Source organism: Camarhynchus parvulus, chromosome 8, assembly GCF_901933205.1.
Source record: "Camarhynchus parvulus chromosome 8, STF_HiC, whole genome shotgun sequence".
NCBI classification, from domain to species: Eukaryota; Metazoa; Chordata; class Aves; order Passeriformes; family Thraupidae; genus Camarhynchus; species Camarhynchus parvulus.
This window is the reverse complement of record NC_044578.1, coordinates 10,903,376-10,925,596: the sequence shown is the minus strand read 5'-3', so window position 1 is coordinate 10,925,596 and position 22,221 is coordinate 10,903,376. Positions and strand designations below refer to the sequence as shown.

The 22,221-nt window shown below is 52.8% G+C and overlaps 1 protein-coding gene across 6 annotated transcripts in view; it reads left to right on the top strand.

Annotated features, from left to right (window-relative positions):
- The window catches only part of SZT2 (SZT2 subunit of KICSTOR complex), a 53,828-nt gene that overhangs the window by 29,455 nt on the left and 2,152 nt on the right, over positions 1 to 22,221 (top strand). For 2 of the 6 annotated variants that reach the window (XM_030953142.1, XM_030953139.1), the window contains exons 35-71: positions 38 to 101; positions 461 to 646; positions 715 to 1,047; positions 1,177 to 1,366; positions 1,760 to 1,834; positions 2,011 to 2,149; positions 2,385 to 2,505; positions 2,744 to 2,873; positions 2,979 to 3,131; positions 3,248 to 3,350; positions 3,716 to 3,833; positions 4,064 to 4,175; positions 4,600 to 4,718; positions 5,200 to 5,364; positions 5,952 to 6,036; positions 8,332 to 8,520; positions 8,631 to 8,828; positions 9,165 to 9,334; positions 9,512 to 9,678; positions 10,086 to 10,183; positions 11,001 to 11,133; positions 11,244 to 11,371; positions 11,665 to 11,795; positions 11,984 to 12,166; positions 12,581 to 12,851; positions 13,056 to 13,135; positions 13,463 to 13,588; positions 15,272 to 15,477; positions 15,596 to 15,689; positions 17,016 to 17,096; positions 17,500 to 17,574; positions 18,458 to 18,671; positions 18,948 to 19,131; positions 19,430 to 19,552; positions 19,791 to 20,292; positions 20,613 to 20,729; positions 20,832 to 20,900. In XM_030953142.1, coding sequence (XP_030809002.1) covers positions 38 to 101; positions 461 to 646; positions 715 to 1,047; positions 1,177 to 1,366; positions 1,760 to 1,834; positions 2,011 to 2,149; positions 2,385 to 2,505; positions 2,744 to 2,873; positions 2,979 to 3,131; positions 3,248 to 3,350; positions 3,716 to 3,833; positions 4,064 to 4,175; positions 4,600 to 4,718; positions 5,200 to 5,364; positions 5,952 to 6,036; positions 8,332 to 8,520; positions 8,631 to 8,828; positions 9,165 to 9,334; positions 9,512 to 9,678; positions 10,086 to 10,183; positions 11,001 to 11,133; positions 11,244 to 11,371; positions 11,665 to 11,795; positions 11,984 to 12,166; positions 12,581 to 12,851; positions 13,056 to 13,135; positions 13,463 to 13,588; positions 15,272 to 15,477; positions 15,596 to 15,689; positions 17,016 to 17,096; positions 17,500 to 17,574; positions 18,458 to 18,671; positions 18,948 to 19,131; positions 19,430 to 19,552; positions 19,791 to 20,292; positions 20,613 to 20,729; positions 20,832 to 20,900 — 5,632 coding nt within the window. The remainder of the gene's footprint in view (positions 1 to 37; positions 102 to 460; positions 647 to 714; positions 1,048 to 1,176; positions 1,367 to 1,759; positions 1,835 to 2,010; positions 2,150 to 2,384; positions 2,506 to 2,743; positions 2,874 to 2,978; positions 3,132 to 3,247; positions 3,351 to 3,715; positions 3,834 to 4,063; positions 4,176 to 4,599; positions 4,719 to 5,199; positions 5,365 to 5,951; positions 6,037 to 8,331; positions 8,521 to 8,630; positions 8,829 to 9,164; positions 9,335 to 9,511; positions 9,679 to 10,085; positions 10,184 to 11,000; positions 11,134 to 11,243; positions 11,372 to 11,664; positions 11,796 to 11,983; positions 12,167 to 12,580; positions 12,852 to 13,055; positions 13,136 to 13,462; positions 13,589 to 15,271; positions 15,478 to 15,595; positions 15,690 to 17,015; positions 17,097 to 17,499; positions 17,575 to 18,457; positions 18,672 to 18,947; positions 19,132 to 19,429; positions 19,553 to 19,790; positions 20,293 to 20,612; positions 20,730 to 20,831; positions 20,901 to 22,221) is intronic. The other 4 variants (XM_030953145.1, XM_030953143.1, XM_030953140.1 and 1 more) reach the window with 4 other exon arrangements.

Here is a 22,221-nt window from a genome sequence, read left to right as displayed (position 1 = left end):
AGAAGCACTGGTTGATTCTTTGTCTCCTCTCTCGTAGGCACCCTGCCCTTTCCAACCTCCCTGGAGTGCACAGGCAGGCTATTGAAGCCACCATGAATGAGGTAAGCCAGATTTGCCTCCCTGCTTCCAGCTAGAGCACTCAACTGCTGTTCCACACTTCCTAGCCTGCTCCAAGCCGCAACCTGTCAGCTGAACTGACTGTTAGGCTTCCTGGTGTCACATAGGCTGTTAGCCTTGTGGTTCCCAAAAGTGTGGGATTACCCTGAGAAAATTCTTGCTGCAGTTGGGGTGGGCCAGGCAGAGCTGTCTTCTGAAGGCCTTTTCTTAGGTACATTCAGGGGATGAGGGATGGGGGTGGTGAGAGAGGCTGCCTTCATCCTGTTGGGGCTTGGGTGAGAGTTGGGAGAGGCTTGCAAATGCAGATCACCTGGATGTTGCTCTGTGTCCTTGCTCTGCTCAGATTCGCTGGCTCCTGGACGATGAGATCGTGTCAGCGCTGCGTCACTCGCAGGTCATCAGCACCTCCATCCTGCACAGGGTGGCCACCCACATCTATAACTCCAAGGGCAGGCCCAGCTGCCACAGCGAGGTGGTGCTGCTCCAGTTTGTCTTTGGGCCTGAGCACTCTCTGGAGAAGTTCAAGGAGGTAAAGAGAAAGCCCTGAGGCAGCACCATGCTTTGCTAGCAGGATGCTTATTCTTCTCTGTCTTGCAGGAGTTCAGGAGAATGGCTCTGCCAGGCTACATGCTGAATGCAGAAGGCAACGACTACCACTACATCTCCATCAGCCGCCTGCACTCCAGGAGGACTGCTCCAGAGCCTTCAGGGACACCCTGCTTGCAGCAGCCAGCTGCAGGGGGCACCAGGACAGCTGGTGGCCAGGAGGGGACAAGTGAAACAGAAGCAGAAGGCTCTGAGCTGTCACACCACACAAGCTGTGTCCTCCCAGAAGAAGGCCAGGGACTCTGGGAGTGGCCAGAGAGTGAGACACGCATTGTGCCCGACACAGGAAACCCTGCAGGTGGAGGGAGCCACACACAGAATGAGGTGAGAAGCACTGAACAATCTGTTGGTGAGAAGCTGTGGGACACTGGTAACAAAATGTAGAAGGATGATGGGATTGTTTTTTTCAGTGCCTGTTTTTCAGGTCATTTTTGTGACTTTGGCTTTATGCAGGCTCCAGGAGATATGCTGAGACTTGATCAAAGCAGAGCACCAGGCCAGGACTCCATGGAAGAGACAGTTCCAGAGACAACCATACAGTCATTGCCATCATCGTCCTCTGAAAAGGGAAACAGTGAGAAATCACCACTGGTGACACCATCTGCAGCAAGCCTGTCTGAGTCTGTAACACAGGGCAGGGAAGGTAGGAGCTGCAGTGTGGGCAGGATGTACCTCAACAGCAGAAACTTTAAAGGGACAAGGCCAGTTCTGGCTGTGACATACATAATATAACTGCTACTCCTGTTCCTGTCCCTAAATACCTGGATTAGTACCAGGACTTTGGTCTCTTCCTTGCCAGGGTGCTGGCAATTCAGTGCTTAGCAGTGCCCAAGATGCTGTGCTGCTGCACTGATACCCCTGATGACATGCGGTTCCTGGTGACTTCAGAGTGGCTGTGAGAGCCCCATTCTCCAGCACTGCCTCCCCGTGGCCAGCACAGCCTGGTCGTCCTGTGGCATGATGTTTCTCCAGCGGATGGGGCATGTGATGGGGCTTAGCAAGTACTTTCATGGCCAAACCCCTCTTCTCCTTGCAGGCTCCAGCAGGCAGCGTCCCAGCCGTGTGCAGAGCCTCGTGTCGAGCCAGGGCAGCATGGACTCCGACCATCTGGGTGAGTCTGCCGGGGCAGGGGGGCTGACAGTGTGTGGTGGCACTGATAGTGACACACAGGGGGGATCTGTGTGCCTGGGCTGGGGTGAGCCCTGAGGGCAGGATTTGTGAGTGGCTGCCCTGCCCAGGGAGGAGGTGTTTTGCCAGGCCTAGGCCTGAAGTGAGGCTACATTGCAGGTTATGATGGGGGAAGCAGCGACTCTGAGTATGAGGAGGCATTAATGAGTGACCAGGAACCCAGGTGTCCCCTTATGCCGGATTTCTGGCTCATCATAAAAATCCATCAGGACCGAGTGGAGGTCTACTACCACACACGGTAAGGAGGCTCCCCTGTCTGACCACTGCCTCTCTGCACTGTGACCTTGTTGCCACTCACTCATCTCTGGATACAATCTCCTCCCTGCCCAGTGTGGGTGGGAAGTTGCAGGACTAGATTGGTGCTCTGTAAGGGGAAAACTGCCATCCTTTCCCACTGTGTTCCTGCTCCCAGCACCCAGCGATGGGCACTGTCCAAGTGCCCTGCTGACCCCATCCTCCCTTTATTCATAAAGCAGCCTGAGTGTGGAGAAGGCAGAATCAGCAGAGACAGAAGAGGAGCAGCCAGGGGAGTGCCAGAGTCTCAACCAGGTGGTGGTGAAGAAGATCAGTGAAATCTGCAGGGTTGTCAATCAGGTAATAAATCTTAAGAGGGCACTAACAGAGCTGCCAGTGATTAGATGGCTTAGATCAGAAGGGAACTCTGGAGGTTGTCTAGTCTGGGCTCAGCTTAGAGGGTCTAGGGAGCCAGTTCAGCTGGTGGAGTCCCAGCTTGGGGGGTCACAGGAGAAGGGACTCAGTTTGTCCCTAGCACTTCTTGCTGTCTTCTGTGGCTGTGCAAGCAACAGAACCAATCTTTCCTCATCATTTGCAGCGCTTGCTGCTGCAGGACCTGCATGACAGCCATATATGCAACTCATTACTGGTGGCAGAAAGTGAGGAGGACATCTGGAAGAGTGAAACACCCTATACTTCATACAGGCAGCGTGTGATGCCCACGGATGGTATGGATATTCCCTTAGCCATGCCTCAGCTGTAGTGCTACAGAGATCCTAAGAAGATGTTAACTTCCATGCTGTGGCCCCAGCTATGTCCTGTGTTCTTTACAGATTACTCTGTAGAGGAGAGCTACCAGCCCCGGGACTACCTGGCTGCCACCATGCAGTTCATGCCAGGGCACTTTGCCTGTGGGGTGGTGTGGAGCACACTCATCCACGTGCATTCACGCCTCAAGATGGGCCCCAACATGGGTGTCTCACGAGGTACGTACAGCCCAGGTTCCTCTCTCCCATGTGGCCTGTCAGGAGTCCAGCTGCTGGCTGGATTGGCACTCCAGGGCAGGGTATGTGGGGTAGCTAATGTCCCACATTGCCCACAGCTATCCAGGCACTTCGCTCCGTGCTCAACGCCTTCTCTGTGGTGAACAGGAAGAATATGTTTGTCTACCAGGAACGTGCCACTAAATCTGTTTTCTACCTCCGGTAAGAAGCCAGCATGACTTGTTGGCCTTGCTATGTGTGTTACACAGACTGAGAGCTCCTTGGGACAGAAAGTGTCTGCCCAGCCTCAGGACCGTGTTGTGACCGAAGCAGCAAATATCTGATTTCTGATGAGTCACTCACATCAAGCAAGGCCCATCCTGCTCTTCCTTTGCTAAGCCTTTACATGAGAGGAAAAATAATGGCTTTTTTGAGGGGGCCAGAGAGCAGTTTCTCCACAAACTCCATATTCTAAGGACTAGTCCCCACAAAGTGCACAGGGGAGAGCAAGGAAGCTGTGGATCTTCTGTGAATGTATGATGCTGTCATCCTTGGGAATGGAGGCTGACATGTCTTTCTGTATTCAGGCTGACTGAAACTACCCACAGTGGGAAGGTGTGGGAAGCAGAGAGCAGCCTTAGTGCATCATCTCGCTCACTGGCACTGACTCGCAGCCAGGAGCCCATTTACACTGAGGATCTAATGGTGAGTCTGCTGCTCTCTGTGAGTGGATGTGGGTGCTCATGGTCACAGGAATGGGGGCAGCTCAGTAGTTCCAGCAACCTGGATTTTATGTGGGATAAAACTTACACTGTAGATGTGTGGAATGGGGCAGCAGTGGGTGGCAACTGCCTGATCCTGCTGGCAGCCTGGGACAATGATGGATCTAGAATTCATAGGAAACTACTTCCACATGGCTGTTTTTGTTTCTCCAGGGTTCTCGTTCCTCTCTGGACACTGCCTCATGCCGTAGTGTGGACTCTGCCCGCCCTGTGGGACAGATAGACAGACACATCCAGCTGATGGTCCATGGTGTTGCCCCAGCAGGTATGCATTAGAGCACCTGGCAGCAGAAATGTGCTGATGTAAAGCAGTGGAACAAAGCTCGGCTCCCTGCCCTCCTTGCTTGAAGAGAGGAATCTTACTCCTGAGCAAATAGCTCTTCCTTAGCCCAGAGCTGCTCTCTGTTCTGTGTGGGTGAAAATATAAGGAAAGGATCCATAGCCCACAATGAAACTTCCTGCAGACCCTGTGCAGGAGTGCATTTGTCTTTGCCTACCCCACCAGCAGTCTTCTGTGATCATAAACCCATAGAAAAATATGTCTGAAGAAACTGATGGTGGGTAAAGTCATGTTCCCGCTGGGAAGTGAGTGTGAGGATGGTACATCATGAACGGGGAGGGAGAGGTGGCTGTAGTCATTCTTACTGGATGGGATGAAAAAGCTGCTTTTACCTCTGCTGCCTTGTCAGGGCCTGAGATCACAGACGAGCTGGTGAAGGTGCTGCGCAGACGCCTGGATGAGGCCACCCTGGACATCATCACTGTCATGCTGGTGCGGAACTGCAAGCTGACCCCAGCAGATGTGGAGGTACCTCACTGGCTAATCTGCTCTACTCATCCTAGGGCACTGTCCTACATTTTCACCTGTCTCAGCTGCCCCTGCCCCAGGGAAGCCTGGGGCAGTTTACTACATCCTGTTCCCTGCTCCGGTGCTTGGTCAGGCTAGGAGTCAGTGAGGGATATACTGTGTGGGTGCCAGGGTAGCTGGGAGATTCCCTCTGCTGGCTTTGTAGCATGGCAGGACTTCCCTGTGCCCTCCTTCCCACACCTTGGAATGAATGTCTGCCCGCATCTTGGGACTGTCCTGGGCAGGGCCAAGAATTGGACTTTGATGATCCTTGTGGTCCCATCTAATCAGGATATTCTATGATCTGTCTCAGGGCACTGTCTAGGGTTCTGCCCCCCACACCTTCTCCCTTTGCAGAGCCAACTGACATCATTTTTATCAGTATTAGAGCCCCAGGGCAGGCTGCTAGTCCCAGCTGGGTTTTAAAGGCTCCTGTGTGCAGTTTATCCAGCCCCCCGGGATGCCGCCCACCGAGGTCCTGCAGTTCTCGCTGCCGCCCTCGGCCATGCCCTGGCTGCACGCCGTGGCCCATTACCTGCGCCAGAACCTGCTCATCTTCCTGCACACCCCCAAGTACACCGACAGCAATGTGGAGCACCACTTCAAGGTGAGCAGGGCTGGGACAATAGTCTGCCCACCTTCTAGCTGCTGTTGGGGACATTTGTTTGGGGCAGCTGAGACACCATGTTGTCAGCTCTGCCATGGAGGGTTAGGGGAGTTTTACAGGACTGAGCACATCCTGATGAGCCCAGACAGGCCATGCTTTCATGACACGCAGTTGCTGTGCAAAAAGCAGCAACTACAAAGCTTGTGCCCACAATCATCTCCCAGGAGCATGGGAGAAGACCCCCTTTCAAAGCTGAACTTGGCTCCTTGCATGGCTCCCTCAGATCTAAGGACTGAAACATCAGGATTAATAAAATTTGGGAGCAGCTACCCACTCCTTAGCAGGGCCATAGTAAAGACAGAGGGTTGTAAAGACAGATACATAGTGCCACATAACTCTGTATGAACTGTAAGGGGTTCCTTCACCCCAGCAGTGGTGAAGGCTGTGTTGGCAAGTGTTTTGAGTGTTTTGAGTCGATCTGGATTTGATTCTATGGGTTTGGGAATGAGCTCTGCATATACACAAGCCTCTTTCCAGTTAAGGCAAGTTCTCTAATCTTTGTCAGTATTCTTCCTTGTTCTCCTTAGCACTACTTCAACCACAATGGGAGCATTCCTGACCAGGATCTCTATTTGTACAACAAGCCAGGTGGCCAAGGCACTGGTGGAAAAGGTATTGTGCTCACTTCTTCTGAAACAGGGTATGGGGCAGTGTGTTGGGGAGGTGTTTCAATGCTGGAGAGCTATGAGTGACTGAGGAGGGTCAGTGCTGGGGGAGTGTGTTCCTCCATGGCTGCAAGGTGGGTAAGGTGCGTGCCTGAGGGACTACACACCTCTGCACGTGTGGCAGAGCAAACTAAGGCCTCCCACAAAGCAGCTTGCTAAGCTTGACCTATTGCTGCAGGAAGCAGCTCTAGACGCAGTGAGACCTCAGTGTGGGGCACAGAGGCTCCATGGGGCTGGAGGTGGGAGCAGTTGTGGCAGAAGCCTTGCTGCAGAGGGAAATCTGCGTGTGTGTAACTGAGCATGGGCTGTGTGGGCAATGCCCTTGCTTTCTTCTCTAGACTGCTGGAGAGGGGTTGGATAGGGCCCACCCTGCAGCAGGTTGTCATGTCATGTTTTGTCCAGGCTGTGTGATCTGTCACCAGGCCATTGTGTGCCCCTCGTGCACTGTTTGAATGTTCTTCTGTTATGTAGGTACCATGTCGGACCTTGTGCAGCACCTCTTTCCACTCTCTCACTTCCAAGGTAGCACCCCTGGCTCCAAGTGTTACTCCATCTCCTTTTCCCATGCAGCTCTCTGGTCCCAGCTGTTCTTGTTTTCCTTGTGTTGTGGCTTCAGCTCTGACTCCTCTGTGTGTTTGTGTGTGTATGTCTATTTAGCTGAGCCCTGTTTCTTGCTGGCTGGATAAAGGAGCAAACAGAACCTGTTGCCCTGAGGTGGCAGCTCAGTGATTCCCAGCTGCTGAAGGTCCATGTGCTGCCCTGTTAGCTTGCAAGCAGTGAACACCAAAGTCCTGCATCTTTTTTCCCACAGGTCCAAACAGGCATCTCTTCTCTGAGGAAAATGGGAGTCCTGGTGTTTCAAATGTCATTGATGCTCCAGGCTGTAGCATCATCACTGTCCCAGTGGCTGTGTCCTGGTGTGGGATGTTCCCTTGATTAGCAAAGGGCTGGAGTGGCCAGGCACCATTAGATGTGTGCTTTGTAATCCAGTGAGCCTGGGTCAGAGGGGGCTCAGAGACCCCCACAGATGGGAGATAACAGTTCCCCAGCACCCCACCTCCAGTGCACCAGGCAGGAAGACACTTGGCAGCTCTTGCTGATGTACTTCACTGAAGCAGAGCAGAGATACAAAAATGGATGTGTTAGGGAAATGTGCCAGAGGCTGAAGAGACTGAGTGTGGGAATTTATCCAGGAGAAGAAAAGGGGAATGGTCTATAATTACCACATGATCATTCGGCCATTTTGGTGGGCCTGGGGCCGACTGCCAAGGCAGACTGTTGAGGAGTTTGTGCCCTTTACTGCTTAAAGAAAGAAAGTCTGGTTAATGGAGCTCATATTCACTGTCATGTGGGGCAGATTTCCTGCTCTGTATTGACACCATGTCCTGCAGAGTTGCCCTGCTGCAGCAAGAGGTTCTGTGGGGGTTGCTCATAGGTGTAGTTTCCTTTCCTCAGTGTGGATGCACATGAGCTGCCCTCTGATTTGAACCTCTCTGCTTTGTGAGCATCTCTCCATCCCAGTGCACTCTGCCTTGTGTCTGCTATGCCTTGGAGGAAAAGTTGCTGCAGAGCTTATGCTTCACAGGGAATGATGGAGACTGGGTGGTTGTGCTGCTGAGCCAACAGGCAGGGGCTGAATTTTTATCTGCAGTGACTCCAGGCTAGTCCTGGGTGTGAGCCTGCCTTATCCCCAGTTCTGCCTGGTTGGGGTGCATGGGGAAGGCACTTGATCCTGTTCAGGTGTACAGTGAGGAGGGGGCTGTGAGTGTAATCTCAAGGTGTCCTATCTGCAGGGACTATACATCCTTCACAGCCTGGAGGGGGCTGCTGAAGAGTATCTGGGCCCTGTACTCTGTCCCTTAAGAGGACAGGAATGGTGAGCCCCATCCTGGATCAATCTGCATAAAGGATCTCCTGGTGCAAATGGAGATACTTTCCTCTTGCATATGGTGCTGGACAACCCAGGAAGCTCCTGCAGGGCAAGGTGAAATCTGCTGTGACTCTGCAAGAGAGAGATTCTTGGAATGATGGGGACACCCTGTACCAAACATGCTTCTTACCCTGGCTCCCCACAGGCACAGCCTGCCTCCGCTCCCCTGGCTGCCTCCCCTCCTGTGGGCCCTGCCTGTGACACTCAGCTTGAGTGGTGACATGATGGTCCCAGCTGGCAAGGTGTAGGCAGGCACTGTGGGGCTGCACTTGGTGGGTATTGATGGAGGCTGTCTCGGGTTCTGCCCTGCAGGAATCGCGTGCATTGCGCTGACATTCGTGGATGAGCACGGCAGCCCCACCTTGCTGCCCCACGGGGAGAGGCCTGACCCTCTGAAGCTGCCTTGCCCCTCTCCCATCGTGGGCCTGCTGCAGGACAGCGACTTTGAAAGCCTCACAGCCGTCAGCAGGCACCAGCCTGGGGCTGAGCCCCTGCCTTCAGGTGGGGAGCTGGCCAGCAGCCGCCATTGCCCGCAGCCTCCACGTGCCTGGGGCACCTCGGGGGGCTGGGAAGGCAAGGCTGAAGAGCCATGCAGAGCCCTTTCCCCACAGAGCCTTGCATGCGGGTGCGCCTGGATATCTGGGAGAAGGGCAACATCAGCCTGCTGCAGCTGTCGGAGAAGCTGCGCGGGGCCCTGCGTCACGCGCTCTGCGACGCCGTCATGGAGTTCCTCGTGCTGCCGGCCCCGCTGTGCGTGGAAGCCGCCTGCCCCCTCAGTGCTGCAGACCTGGAGGACCTGAGCTCTGCGGGTGAGAGCCTGGCCAGGATAGCCACCTTGGGCCTCCACCCAGCCTTGCTCCTGCCTGGCCTGTAGGAGCTTGGCTGTGCTGGGGGAATCTGGTTGGGTGGGCATGGAGGGAGGAAGCTGCTCTCCCGTGTGGTGTCTTGGGGAAGAAGCATCATAGATGTTGGTGTTGGAGAGATATTTAAGGGTCTGTCTGATCCCTGAGACTGAATCCACTTTGCTGGATGTTACTGATGGCTCTTTCTCTTCTCTCCAGCCAGGGTCTAGCCAGACACAATGGGGTACCCAGCAGCTTTGCAGGGGGAGGCTCTGCAGAGTCTGATTTGCTTTGTCTCCCCAGGAGGCCTAAGGAGGACCATGTCAGAGACCAAGGGCCTGGCCCTGGCCAGTGGGGGGCCTGGCAGAAGCTGTCCTCCACCCCTGCACTTCACCTCTGCACCCTCACCAAGCTCTGGAGAGCCAGTGACACCCACAAACAAGCTGGGACGCCGCAGCTTCTGGGACATGCTGGTAACACTGCTGAAGGAACAGGGCCTATGTGGTCCTCATAGTGTGTCAGGCCATGAGGAGTGGACAGTAGGGATCTTGCTGGGAGTGGGAAGCCAGGCTTGCAGCAGGGACTTTGAGATGAGGGCACTGACTGGGCTGTGTATGTGCACAACATTAACTTATCCCTTCCTCCCCTAGAGCAAGACAGAGTCCTCAGAGCTGGGCAGCCCCAAGACTACTGATGACATTGTGCTGGAGAGGCCAGAGGAGACTCGCACGAGACGGCGGCACAAGACAGAGAATGTCAAGCAGCACCTGAGCCAGGATCGGGCCACGGCCACAGCTGAGCTGGAACAGGCACAGAGGCAAGCACAGCCTGCAGGCTGGACAGCCAGGATGCTGTTCCCCCAATCTGTTGTACATTGCTCTGCATCCTGATGGCCTCTGGACCACATTCCTTTTCCTTGTAGTTTCTCCCTTACACAGCAGTTCAGGAAAGCTGCCTTCCACACACAAAGCTTTATCCCTTATTGCTGGAGTGTTGCTGGGAGCACAGCTGTTTCTCCCTCCCAGAGATCCCTTCTCTGCACTGTGGGGCCCTGTGCAACACCTGACACTCATATGGCTACTGATCAAGAGTGACCCAGCTCAAGGATTGTGTCAACCCAAAAAGGAGGCTCCCAGGGCTCTGCTCTGGAGCTGTGTTGCACTTTTCTACCTTCACTACAGATGGCTGATCTAGTGTAACTGTGCTTCCCTTCCCTCCCCTCAGGCGCCGAGCCTGCCAGTTGGAAGAAGGAGATGTAGGTACCATGCACCCACTCTTCAATCAAACCTGCCAGCAGTGGATGGCATTCATGAACCACCTGGGTATGTGTTTCAGCTCCTCCAGATGGGCTGGGAGTGGGCCTTTCTACCCAGAGCTCTCAGGACAAGTCCTCTTACAGCAGCATCCATCTTCATTCCTTGCTGGTCCTAGTTACACACCCTGTTTCTCCCCAAACCTCCCCAGAGTCACTTTGGTCTCAGGGCCAGCATCAGCATTAGAAAGCTGTTGCAGGAGGCCTGGCATGTGCCTGTGCATCAGAACAAGCCTTCTAAGGCCTGGGTTATGTCTGCCATGCTCCAGGTCCGAGGCTTGCTGAACTTGCCTGCAGCTGCTTTGGAGAGACCTGGCCTCCAGCAACCAGCTGTGGTAGTGCTTTAGCTCCCAGGTGCAGCAGGGATGGAGGATCTGAGCCTCTGCAACATGCTCTGGGACTGTGAAGTTGCATGGGAGACCCTCTTGCAGGCAGGGAGGGAGAGGATTGCAGGGATTTGGGGTTGTATGGCTGCCACGTTGCTACCTTCTGGTTACCTTTCACTTTGATGTTTGTACATCCTCTCACACTCTTGCTGGCAAAATAGACCTCTCCTCTTCCTCTGATGTGGAGTAAGCCAGGGAACAAGGAATAAGTGGGGGAATAAAGTGCTGTGCTCAGAGCATACAGGATGTTTGGTCCAGGTCCCACTTTGGGCCAGAACCTAAAACCAGGGGTAAGTTCAGGCTTCATCTTCTCATCCATGTAAGGTTCTTGTTCTCCAGCTCTGCCTGCCTCAGGCCCTTTGCCCTCTCCACTGCTCATGTGAGCAGGATGTGGCTTTGGGGCAGTTTGGCACCTTGTCCTATAGTACATCTTCCATGCAGGGTGCCCATCGGTGCAGCAGTGCTCCTTGGAGATGGTTTCTCGTTTCCTCCTGTCCTCCATCCTAGTGGAAGTGGTGAATCTGGTCACTGCCCTGGCAAGTGACACCTCTGTCAAAGTGTTTGAGCAGATCTGGTGAGTTACTCAATTCACAGGTGGCTGTTTAGCACCAGCAGGTGTTGATCAGCTGTACTTCTACTGCCACAGCTCTACTTGGCAGCCACCTCTGGGGCTTTTCTTTGCAGCTACCATCGGGGCACTGCCTTCCTGCCCTATAAGTCTGGTCAGAATACCAGCCCTTGCCCTGGAGTCATCAGACACTTCATCCTGCTGGGACGCAACTTCCAGCAGTGGCGTTGCAGCACAGAACAGGGTGAGTGCCTGGCTGTGGTCCCTGGGACTGTGCTGGGGCCTTTTGCGGGGGGGACATCAATGAACAGGGGTCCCCTGCTTACTGGGACAGACTACTTGTGCCCAGAGGTGGGCACTGGGCTTATCTGGTTTTGCCTTCTGAGACCGTACTCTTGAATGTGCTTGTGACAGCTTATTTCAAGATGAGCTGAGCAGTACTGTGGCAAAACATTCTGTCATGGCATCTTAATGGCATGGTGGGACATAAAAGTGGGATGGACCAGTACTGAGGCTCATAACTCTGGCTTCTTCCAGTTCACAAAGGGCTGCAGCGCTTTGAGGCCATGGAATTCAGCTCAGCAGAGAGAGGCTCTGATCCCAGCCTTGTTGGTCGAGACCTGGTGCCCCGGCAAAGGTTTCTCTTCATGGAGATCATTGACAAAAAGGTAGTAATGGCTGTGGTTTATACAGGGGACTGTAACTGAGCTCTTGCCATTCTCCCTGTTCCAGACTGTCGTCTGAAACTGGCTGCAGCTGCAGCAAGTACCACCAGAACACCTGGGGCAGCCTGAGCCACCATGCAGGCTCTCTCTGAGCATGTCCTGAAGTCTTCCTCCCCTTCCTCTCTCTACAGCTGACCCTCTACACTTACAACTGGTCCCCAGACCTGGGGGCCAACTTGAACTGCTCCCTGACACGCCTGCTGCAGTGGCAGAATGCCCGGTCCCACATCGTGCACTGCCTGATCAGCCAAAAGCTGGGACTCTTCCACCACCACTGCTTCATGGACACACCATGGCATGAAGACAGCAAGCAGGTAGGGTACCACTCCAGGCAGGGCAGTCCTTTCTTCTTCAGGCAGGGCCTTGGCAGTCTGGGGATCTGAGGAAGCTTGCAAGCACCTTTTGTGTGCTGACTGGCAGGGCATCCCCAGGCATTCACATGTCCAACTTGACCATTTCCAGCCAGACTGTTGCCCTGCTCTTGGAGACAGGTGAAAAGAGAAGCCAGGTCCTTCTGCTGGCAGCACATATTGGTGACTGAATTACTTAGGGTGGAGGCTGAGGAATGGGCTCCCCACTTCACATTAGAGCCCAGGCATGCTCTTTTTGGAACTCGTAGTAAAAGGCTAACACAGATCTCAGCAGATGGCCAGAACTAGATTTACTCTGGGGGTTCTTGCTCCAGGGCTGCAGCAAGGAGGCTTTCATGGCTGTGTCTGTTTGCTTAGGAGCCAAATCCTTTCCTGAACTCCACTTTGGAGGTGGATGCGCTGATCCGGAGCCCGTGTCCCCCACCCAGCAAGGAGCAAGGCCGGCTGGGCAGCTCTGCCCGCAGCCTCCCGTCCCTGCACTTCCACCCCGACGTGGTGCCCTTTGACGAAGCTCTGAGGGATGTCACCACCATCAGGCGCTTACCCCACGGGCCTGACTTGGGACCTTTTGACCCCGTGGCTCGGCACGGGGCTCAGTTCCTGGAAATCAAGAGCATGGAGAGGAAAGGTAAAGCTGATAGAGGGGCTGATAGCGTGGGAACCTGCCTAATAATCTCACTTCTGGAAAAGGAGATCAGAGCAGAACAAGAGTTTTGTCAGGGGACAGTTCTCTGTGGGAATGGGTTATAGCCTGTTCAGGATGGAAGTGAAGGAGAGTAGCAATACTTGGGGCTGTGGCTTGATGCTCTTAAGACTGCTCTCTTTCCTTCAGAACTGGAGAAACAGATGAAGATTGAAAACCTCTTTGTCACCTGGCAGCAGAGATCAGCTCAGTCCAACATGCCTATCAGTGTGAGTGCAGCCTGGACAGATGGTGGTCTGGGCCTTCTTACAACACAGTGGGAGCACCAGCAAAGGGGAGCATTGCAGCTCCGAGCAGGGTGTGTGGTGGGGATGGTGCTAGGCAGTGGAGCCATGGTCTCTGCTTGAACTTTTGGGGTTTCAGGGCTCTGAACCACATTTGGGCATGGAGCCTCAGTGCCCAGCGCTGCAAAGGCTGTAAAGCAGGGGCTTCCCCCGGTTATCTCCATTTGAGCAGCACTGCAGCGTCATGGAGAGCTTGTTCCCAGCCTTGGTGAGGGGTGTGTGCTGCAACTGTGCTCCTCTCATGTTGTGCAGCTGGCAGATCTGGAGACTCTGAAGCAATCCTCACGCCTGGTTCACTACTGTGCCACCCCCTTGCTCTTTGACCCGGCCTTCCGGCAGCAAATCCAGACTGACCAGCTGGGCAAGGTCGAGGGGAAGGTGAGTGTCAGCAAGCACCAGTGGGGTCAGGCTGTGTGCACAGGGACAAAGGAGCTGTCTTTTCCCAAGACAGGGCTGCTCTGGCCTCACTCCTAAAATACAGGATGGCTTTGAATGCTGTAAGTTGGAGACTGAGAAAATCCTTGGGTCCTCAAAGCTTTTCTCCTGCGGCCACACTATCCCTGGAGAAGATTGATTTCCTTTTCTACTCAGGGAATTCAGGGCTGAGTCTGGAGAAGCCATCAAGGGCAATGCCTGGTACTGATCTGTTAAGGAAGCAAAAATTGCCTTATGCATTCAGCAGCCAGACCTGGTAAGCCTTTTCTGGACCCAACAAATAGCCAAAACTACTGAAGGCAAACCAGCTGAATCCTGAGCAGGTGGCAGCCTAACCAGTGCAGATCCCATAGTGGCTGTTCACACTCTGTATGTGTGTCAGAAGGGAAGAACAGACTGTTGTAATTTATCAGAATGTCAAAAGGATTTTGACAGTCTTTAAGCAGAAGTTGCTACAGAAATTGAACACTCACAGGTGAAAGGGAAAGTATCATCACAGCACTTTGTTTTTGGAATAGAGGAAAATGGAAATTGGTTATTGGATTTGAAGAGCCTTGCAGCAGGGGTTTCAAGGTGCTGTATTGGTTTCTGTATCTCCAGGTCTTTACTGGGACATATGAGTTGCCAGGCTTTGCAGTGCTGGAGGGCTGTTTAGATTGGTCAGAACAGAAAAAGAATGCAAGGAACTCAAAAGGCACCTGAGTAGCCTGTGAAATGAAAGCTTTTGTGGGAGCTGGGATCTGGTTTGCAGTAAAACAGCACAATGTGGAGAGAAATTTGAACCCTCTTGTATTGCACACTCACTGCAGAGCCTGTACAGAGCACACATCTCAGTGGTTTGTGCAATTTGGGAACAGTTGGGTGCAGCAGACACTGGTTAGAGTACATCAGAAAGAGGTGTTAGTATAGTGGGTAATATGCTAATAAATTTCTAAAATACCTGTGTATTAATGTCTTCATCTGGCCAGTTAGTGTGAGACCAAACATCTTGTGGCAAAGGCACTGATCTGGAGAGACTTGGAGAAGGTCAGTGAGTAGCTGGAGAGATGCCAGGTGAAGAGACATCTCTTGTGGTTGGTGGAGCAGATAGGCAGAAAGCCAGATAGAAACATGTAACAGAACTGCAGGCTTAAAGTAGAGAGATCAAAAAAAGAAACCTTAGTCTCTCTCAGCACATAGAAAAGGAGTATTCAAGACATCAAAAGGAGAACTTTTAGAAGGAAACACTGTTCCTTTTCAGTGCTACTGAACTGCTAGAAATCCTGAGAAGTCAGCAGGATTCATAAGGGGATTGGACTCTTACCATGGTAATAGGAGCTGAAGCTCTGAGCTTTGTATGAGCCAGTTGTGAGCCACTAACACTTTGTGGAAGCTGTTCTGGGGGAGGCAGATGTTCAGGGGGAAGCAGCAGGTTCCTGCAGGTTATTGCAGCACTGCTAGGTCAGTGCATGGCTGGGTAGATTTGGATCTTGCATTTTGGTGCATGCACTGCGACAGTGCTTGGACAAACAGATGTTAGTGCTCTCTGGCAGAGAGAGATCTGCCTTTTGCTCAGCCAGTGTACCTGGTGTCCCCTGCTGGGGCCAGTCACAGCAGTTCTCCTCACAAACATACTTTCTCCTGCAGAAGCGCCACCGCTCCAATGACTCTACAGCATCGGGGAGAGACCGCAGCCACAGCTGTGACTCGGCAGATGCACTGCCCTGCAAGGGGAAGGAGGAGCCCTGGCTGCAGGAGATGTGCAATGCCTTCCTGCAGCAGTACATCCAGTACCTGCAGAGCATGGGCTTCATTCTGGTCCAGGTGCGGCCACCATCACCTACCGCTCGCAGGTCAGTGACGTGCTGGGAGCCCTGGTGTTGGAGAAGAGCCAGCACACTGAGCTGTGCCCTGGTTTGACACAATAGGGCTTGGCTCCTTGCTCAAGGCTGTCCCTTCTCTCCTTTCCAGTAGCACAAGCCGGATCCGAGCTCTGGCAGCAATGGGAGTGGAGGGTAGAGGGTCCTTTTCCTACACAAAGCCGAAACCAGAGGGAAGTCCAAAGGTGAGTGCATTTCTGTTACAAGAGTGGAACTGGGATGGAGGTCAGGCTGTGGAGTGGGCCAGTTCTGGTTGGCTTTTGAAACTGTTTCAGGCAGAAAGGAGGTGGGAGGGCAGAGAAAGCATGTCTAGACCAGCACCATCTTTGAGAGTTTGAGTGTGATGAGATCTCTTTGCCATCCTGCATGTCCTCCTACAGGCCTCAGAGCCCTTTCCTGGCATTGGGTGGAACCAGGGCAAATAATCAAAAGACTGGTAACAACTTGGAGGGGCTCAAAACAGGAACAGGATGACCTAGGGCAAGGATAGCTGGTTTTGGGTGAAGTTCTGAAGTATTAGCTGTCAGAGAACCTTCAGCATCTATGCTTAAGGGCAGCTCTAGAGCAGAAGAATCTTTAGTTAGAGTGAGATGAATGCAGAAGTTAAAGAGGTTAGAGAAGATAAGTCTGGAATGGCTCTACTGTGAGAGCAGGCTGAGGGAAGAAGTGGCAGCTAGGGAGGAACAAGTCAGAGCTCTGCAATATTGCAGCTAACCTGGAAAGGAATTGACCCTTTCCTGTCTTATTCAATACAACACCTAAAGATCATTAAATGAAAGTATTTGGAGCCAGTTTTGAAACTAAGGAGAGTGGTTTTTGGAGCAGCAGATTTTGTGAACACAAAAGGTTTTGTGAACACATGAGTTTTGTGAACATGAGCTTACAAGACTGAATAAGTAAGTACCTGGGAGAGGAATCCATTGGAGTCTCTATCTAAATAGAAACTACCTATGGCTTTTGGAATCACCCTGGGATGATGGGACCCTGTAGCATTTACTCACCCTTTGCTGATACTTTGTTGGCACCTGCCTTTGGCTGATGTTGGTGGAGGACTGTGGGTAAGACAGCACCTTTCAGATAAAACAAGAAGAGAGCAATCTGCTGAGCAAGTTAAGAGGGAGCAAATGAATTTGCTGGCAGCTAAACTCTAAATTGAGACAGGATGTCTCTGATAGCTGCTGTATCAGGCAGGCACTGGGAACACCACAGCAGGGAGTGAGGTTCCATGGACACTATCATTCCTTGGCTCAGTGCCCTACACTCTAGAGACACCTTGTCCTGAGCAAGCAGGATGTGAAGGGATTGATGTGCCTGGTGTGTTCTCTCAAAGGCTGTTCATTAGGTTTGTTAGGATTCTTTTCACTGTCAGCTCTGACACTTCGTCTCTTCTCTCCAGTGAGATTGCTCAGTTGATAAGGCCTCTCTTTTTCCACCTCTGCCACAGAGCATTGTGGCAGCTTCACACCCCTGTGAGCCAGAGGACCTCTTCAGCTTTGTCCTTCTCTTCCCAGAGCACAAGCCCTGCTGTTGCCACCTACCATCTACAGAGAGCTCTTCCTGGTGGGATTGTGCTCATGGAGTTGGCCTTCCAGGTAAGAAAGAACAAGAAACAAAGCAAGATCTCTGGGGTATCTTCAGGGACAGTGTTCAGAGGTGACAAAGGGAGTGATGAGGAGTGCAGCATGGACATGTGATTCTTCATTTGTCCTGTCCCACTTCTTCCATGGTCTTGCAAGATTGAGATCAGCTGGAGATGATTCTGCAGGGCTCAGAGCAGTAAGAGTTGCCTGGAGGAATGATAATGAAGAGCTCAGCAGCAGTTAGGGTGCTCTGTGCTCAGCCACGTGTTGGCTGGTCTGGCTTGGTTCAGACAAGAGGTGAGACAGAAGGTGGGGTGAGAGTGTCTGGGCCCCAGGCCAGGTGTGAAGCGTGGGGGCTGTGCTCCTTCCCTGGAGGGCCCAAGGCTGTGCTGTGCTCACGTGCTCTCTCCTCCAGGGCTGTTATTTCTGTGTGAAGCAGTATGCGCTGGAGTGCTCGCGCATCCCCATGGGCCAGTCCGTGAACTCCCAGGTAATGGCTCTGCAGGCACAGCTGGTGCTCCTCAGGGTCGGGGGATGCTTTGTGGGGAAGAGTGATCTCTGGAACATAGTGGGCATTTCAGGCATAGCAAGTTCTGGAGACCTCTGCTCCCCCCTCATGGAAAAGCAGAGCCTCACAGAGCCTTCTGCAGCCACGTGCCCTCCATGGCGCTGCTTGAGCAGAGCTGGATTGCAGTAAAAGGGGGTGGGAGGTTTAGTGAGAGGATGACTCTTGTCCTAGCTTGGGGACCAAGACAGAGCAGACTGGGGAGGAATAGGAGCAATTCTGGCAAAGATGCCCACTCCAAGCAAAGTTAGTGCATGGCTCTCTGCTTCCCTTGGAACAAGAAGGAAGTGGAATGGGAACAGGGATTTGTGAATGTGATTCCTGCCCTTTGCTAGAGGGTATTACTTTCCACAGAACCACAGAAAGGTTCCTTTATACCTCTGTGCCTTGCTCTACAACACTCTGGGGCTGCTTGCTCCCTTCTCCTTTGTTAGGGTCAGGGTATCTCCTGCCTGTTCCCAAGGGCACTGGGTGTCTGTGTAGAGGCTGGCCAGCCCCAGGCTGTCTGAGACAGGAGGAATGCATGACCATACTGTCCTTTCCAAGGGAGCTCTGTAGCAAGGCTGCATCTTAGATATGCCAGGAGTGTCTCTCCTACATTTAGAGCCTTCCAGGACCTTGTCTGCAGATTTGCTGAGCCTTTCTTTCCTGGAAAGCTTGCACGTGCACAGGGCAGTGTTATGAGGCTGCATCCTGCTCTGATGCTGGGGCAGCTGCACTGGCTGAGCCATGCCTTGTCAGCAGGGCTTTGCAGGAGGGTGTGAGGTGCCTGCTAACACTCCTGCCTTGACTCTGTGTCCCTCCACAGCTGTCTATGCTCTTCACGGAGGAGTGTGACAAGGTGCGGGACCTCATGCACGTGCACTCGTTCAGTTACGACTTCCACTTGCGCATAGTCCACCAGTACCTGCTGGGCTCCCACATGGCTCTCCGCCAAGGCTACCATCTCACCAGCTTCCTGGAGGATTTCATTGCCCATCACTCTGACATCCCCAAGTTTGGCCGTAATCATGTTTTCCAAGGTATGTAGGTCAATATATGTTCAGTCTGGGATTGATTACCAGCACATAACTTGGCAAAAGTCCTTTACAAATAAACCTTCCTGACCTTTGGAGTATTCAGGGAGATGACAGGGTGAGGGTGATGGGAGTGTCTGAGCTCTAGGGAAGGTCCTTGTTGCCCTGTTGTGGAAGGGGCAGGTTGGTTGCTCTGTCTTCTGGAGTAGATGGGAGGACACTGCTCTGCCCAGGTAAGAGGCACAGAGTGTCTCCTGTGATAGCAATGTATTTTTCCACTAGGCACGCTGGCCCTGCCCACCAACATGATCACTGCACACCAGCTGTACAACTACATCGCTGACCATGCCAACACCTACCACATGAAACCCCTGCGCATGGCCCGACCGGCCACGGGCAGTGACAGCAAGAAGGGAACACCGGGCACAGAGCAGAACGAATATGCACTGGTCTCTATTTGGAACAGGTGAGTGCATCTGCTGCAAGTTCCTGGAGTTGCTGGAGATTGGTGGCAACCTGCCAGTCCTGGGGACACTGCCCTAAGGTGCCAGCAAAGCTGACTGTTCCATACAGTGCCAGACAGCAGTTCTGGCCAGTCCTTCTGAGATGGCCAATAGTGGTGTGTATATGTGCAGCTGCATTTGACATTTCCCATGGCACTTCTGAGGACTACTGCTGTGTGGAATTCCCTGTGTGCAACAGTTCTGTTGTTATCAGAGAACAAAGTGAGGCTTCCTTCATACTGATGTGCTTTTTTATCCCAGCTCGGGCTCCTACAAGGATTCTGAAGGTCTGCGTCACCATGATGACTTCGATGTGTCCCTCCTGGTTTGCCACAGTGCTGCACCGTTTGAGGAGCAGAGCGAGGCAGAGAGACGCATGCTCCGGTGAGCACTGGGGGCCAGGGACAGCAAAGCTTCCTGGCTGGGCAGGAGGGCTCTGGGAGGGACTGGTTCTGTCTGAAATAGCACAGGCAGAGTTGTTGGTGTCTGGGGAGGATCACTGTGAGAACCTGGGCAGAGAAGCATTGTTTCTGGCAGGGACAGAGGGTCCTGTGGTTCATTTGCAGTGCTGCTGAGAGGGGATCAGCCCTTCCCCAGCTCACAAGTGTCTCCTTGCTCCCAGGTTGCGTTTCTATGTCATCATGACGAGCCAGCGGGAGCTCTTTCCGCGGCTCACGGCCGACATGCGCCGCTTCAAGAAGCTGCCGCGCCTGCAGCGGGAGGTGCTGGAGCCCTTGGTAGGCCGGGCGGCCTGGGAGGCAGCGGAGCCAGAGCCGAGCCTGGCCCAGCAGCCGTCGGCAGAGCGGGAGCTGTGGCAGGACGTGGAGGACAGCAGCGAGTTCTATGCGGGGGGCACGCAGGTCAAACTGGGGCCAGGGCTCTTCTACACCTCTCCGCTCTTCCCCTTGCTGGCCTCTGAGGTGGCCTCAGCCCAGAAGCAGCTCAGCAGCATGGTGCAGCTGGCCAAGTGCCACTGCCGCAGGGACAACCTCTGGAAGCGCCTCTTCCTTCTGGAGCCTCTGGCTTCTGACAAGCTGAAGCTGGGCAAGCTCTCGCTGGTGGAGCTGGAGGAGCTGCTCGATGCCGTGCATGGGAAATCCATCGCAGATGTCGACCCCCAGCTGGTGAGCAGCAGGGATTGGGGCACAGCACAGCAGCTGCTGTTCTGCTCTGGGGATGGAGTGGGGTGCCAGGTGAAGAGGCCTGCAATGCACACCTCTTCCTGCTTGGTGGGGAGGTAGAGGCAGGAACACAGCTCCTAACTGGCAGGGGAAGGGGGAGACTGCATGGACCTGCCTATAGAGAGTGAACAGCCCTCGGTTAGCATCCTCAGTGGGCTGTGAAGGTTGCATCTGATTTGGGGTCTGAAGGCTGCTGTAGCATTATGGCTGCTGGTGCTATGGCTAGAGGGAGACTGAAGATCAGGCCTTTTCTATGCCTTCAGGAATGCTTCCTCACCATGACAGTTTCCTGGTACCAGAGCCTCATCAAGGTGCTGTTGAGCCGTTTTCCCCAGAGCTGTCGGCACTTCCACAATGCTGAAACTGGCACCCAGTATCTGGTAAGACACAGCCCATTGCCCACCTGCAGCCTCTGTCTCTGTGTCCCTGTTCTGGGTTCTGTACTGGCTCCTTTCTAACATGCTCTGTGACTCTCCTGACAGGTTGTGCTCAACCAGAAGTTCACAGATTGCTTTGTTCTTGTGTTTCTTGATTCCCATTCAGGAAAAACGGTGAGTTCTTGGGAACAGAACAACAGCTATGTTGGCTCAGGCCAGGAATCTGTCTAGATTGATCCAGCAGTGGCCAAGGGCAGGTGTGCATGAGAACACAACCAGGTCAAGAAGCTTGTAATGCTTCTCCTCAATACTGTCCCAGCATCTGAAAATCTGTAGCTTAGGCCCATCCTGAGCTAGAAGTGGCCTTTGCATTTATTTAATAGCCCTCCACCGCTTTATTTCCTTTGGTTAATTTCTGGCATCCATGATTTCCCCTGACTTACAGCTCCATAAGGCAGTTGCAGTCTAGGTGAAGTTCCTTGGCTTATTTTTGAAACTCTTACTGTTCTTTCCGTGTGATGTTCCTTTGTTCTTGTATTAGAAAAGAGTGAACACTTGATCCTCTTTTCCTTCACAGGATTGCTTTTGGATCATTTTCTCAGTTGTCTCTCTATTCAGGCTAAGCAGTCCTTCTGTATTCAGTCCAAAGTCAGGTCACACTGAGTCTGGCTGGGAGGGATCATCAGTGCTGTGGGCTGCTCCTATCTGGCAGAAAGGAAGGGGACCTGCACTGTCAGGGTCCTAGCAAACCTGCAAGGGCCTTTGCCTTCACTGAACTTGAGGGCAAAAATACTTTGATTTCAGCTGTGCTCCCAGGCAGAGTACAGGATAGGTCACAGGAAATGCAGCTCCATGTGAGAGCAGGGGATCTACAAGAGGGTTCAGTCCACAATAAGGCTTCTGCAGAGACTGCAGAGTAACTGATGCTGTATAAAAATCATGCTCCATCTGAAAAGCAGGTAGGGAGACAGAAGAGGTGGTGCTTGCTGGAAGGCTGCTCAGTGCCTCCTGCCACCTGATGGTCATAGTGTCACCTTGTGGTCATTGATATGATAAACCCAGAACCTCCATCCCCTCTCCCAGTGACTCTCATTTTGTTACAGAAATGCTTTGTTTTCATAACATTGTATTTTGTGCTTAGCATTCATCCCATTCTTGTAGCCTCTCAAAACTCTCTCAGGGTTTTCGTTTGTTTTTTTTTTTGCATTATCCCAATCATCTTTTGTATTAGCCTCAAATTTTATCAGCATACTCCTTATCTTTGTACCAGACTTTTTAAAGTACTAGGCAACATGAGTCCCAAAACCTGTCCTGAAGGAACTCTATCTGTAACCTCTCTCCATTTCCCCTTTCAGCATTGCCATGTTCTCATCTTATAATTTTTGAGTTAATTCCTATCTTTTCAGCTTACCTAAATTTCCCATGTGACACCACATCAAATCCATCCTGAATCTCAGATAAGATGTACCATGATTCCTTTGTCTAGAAATATTGC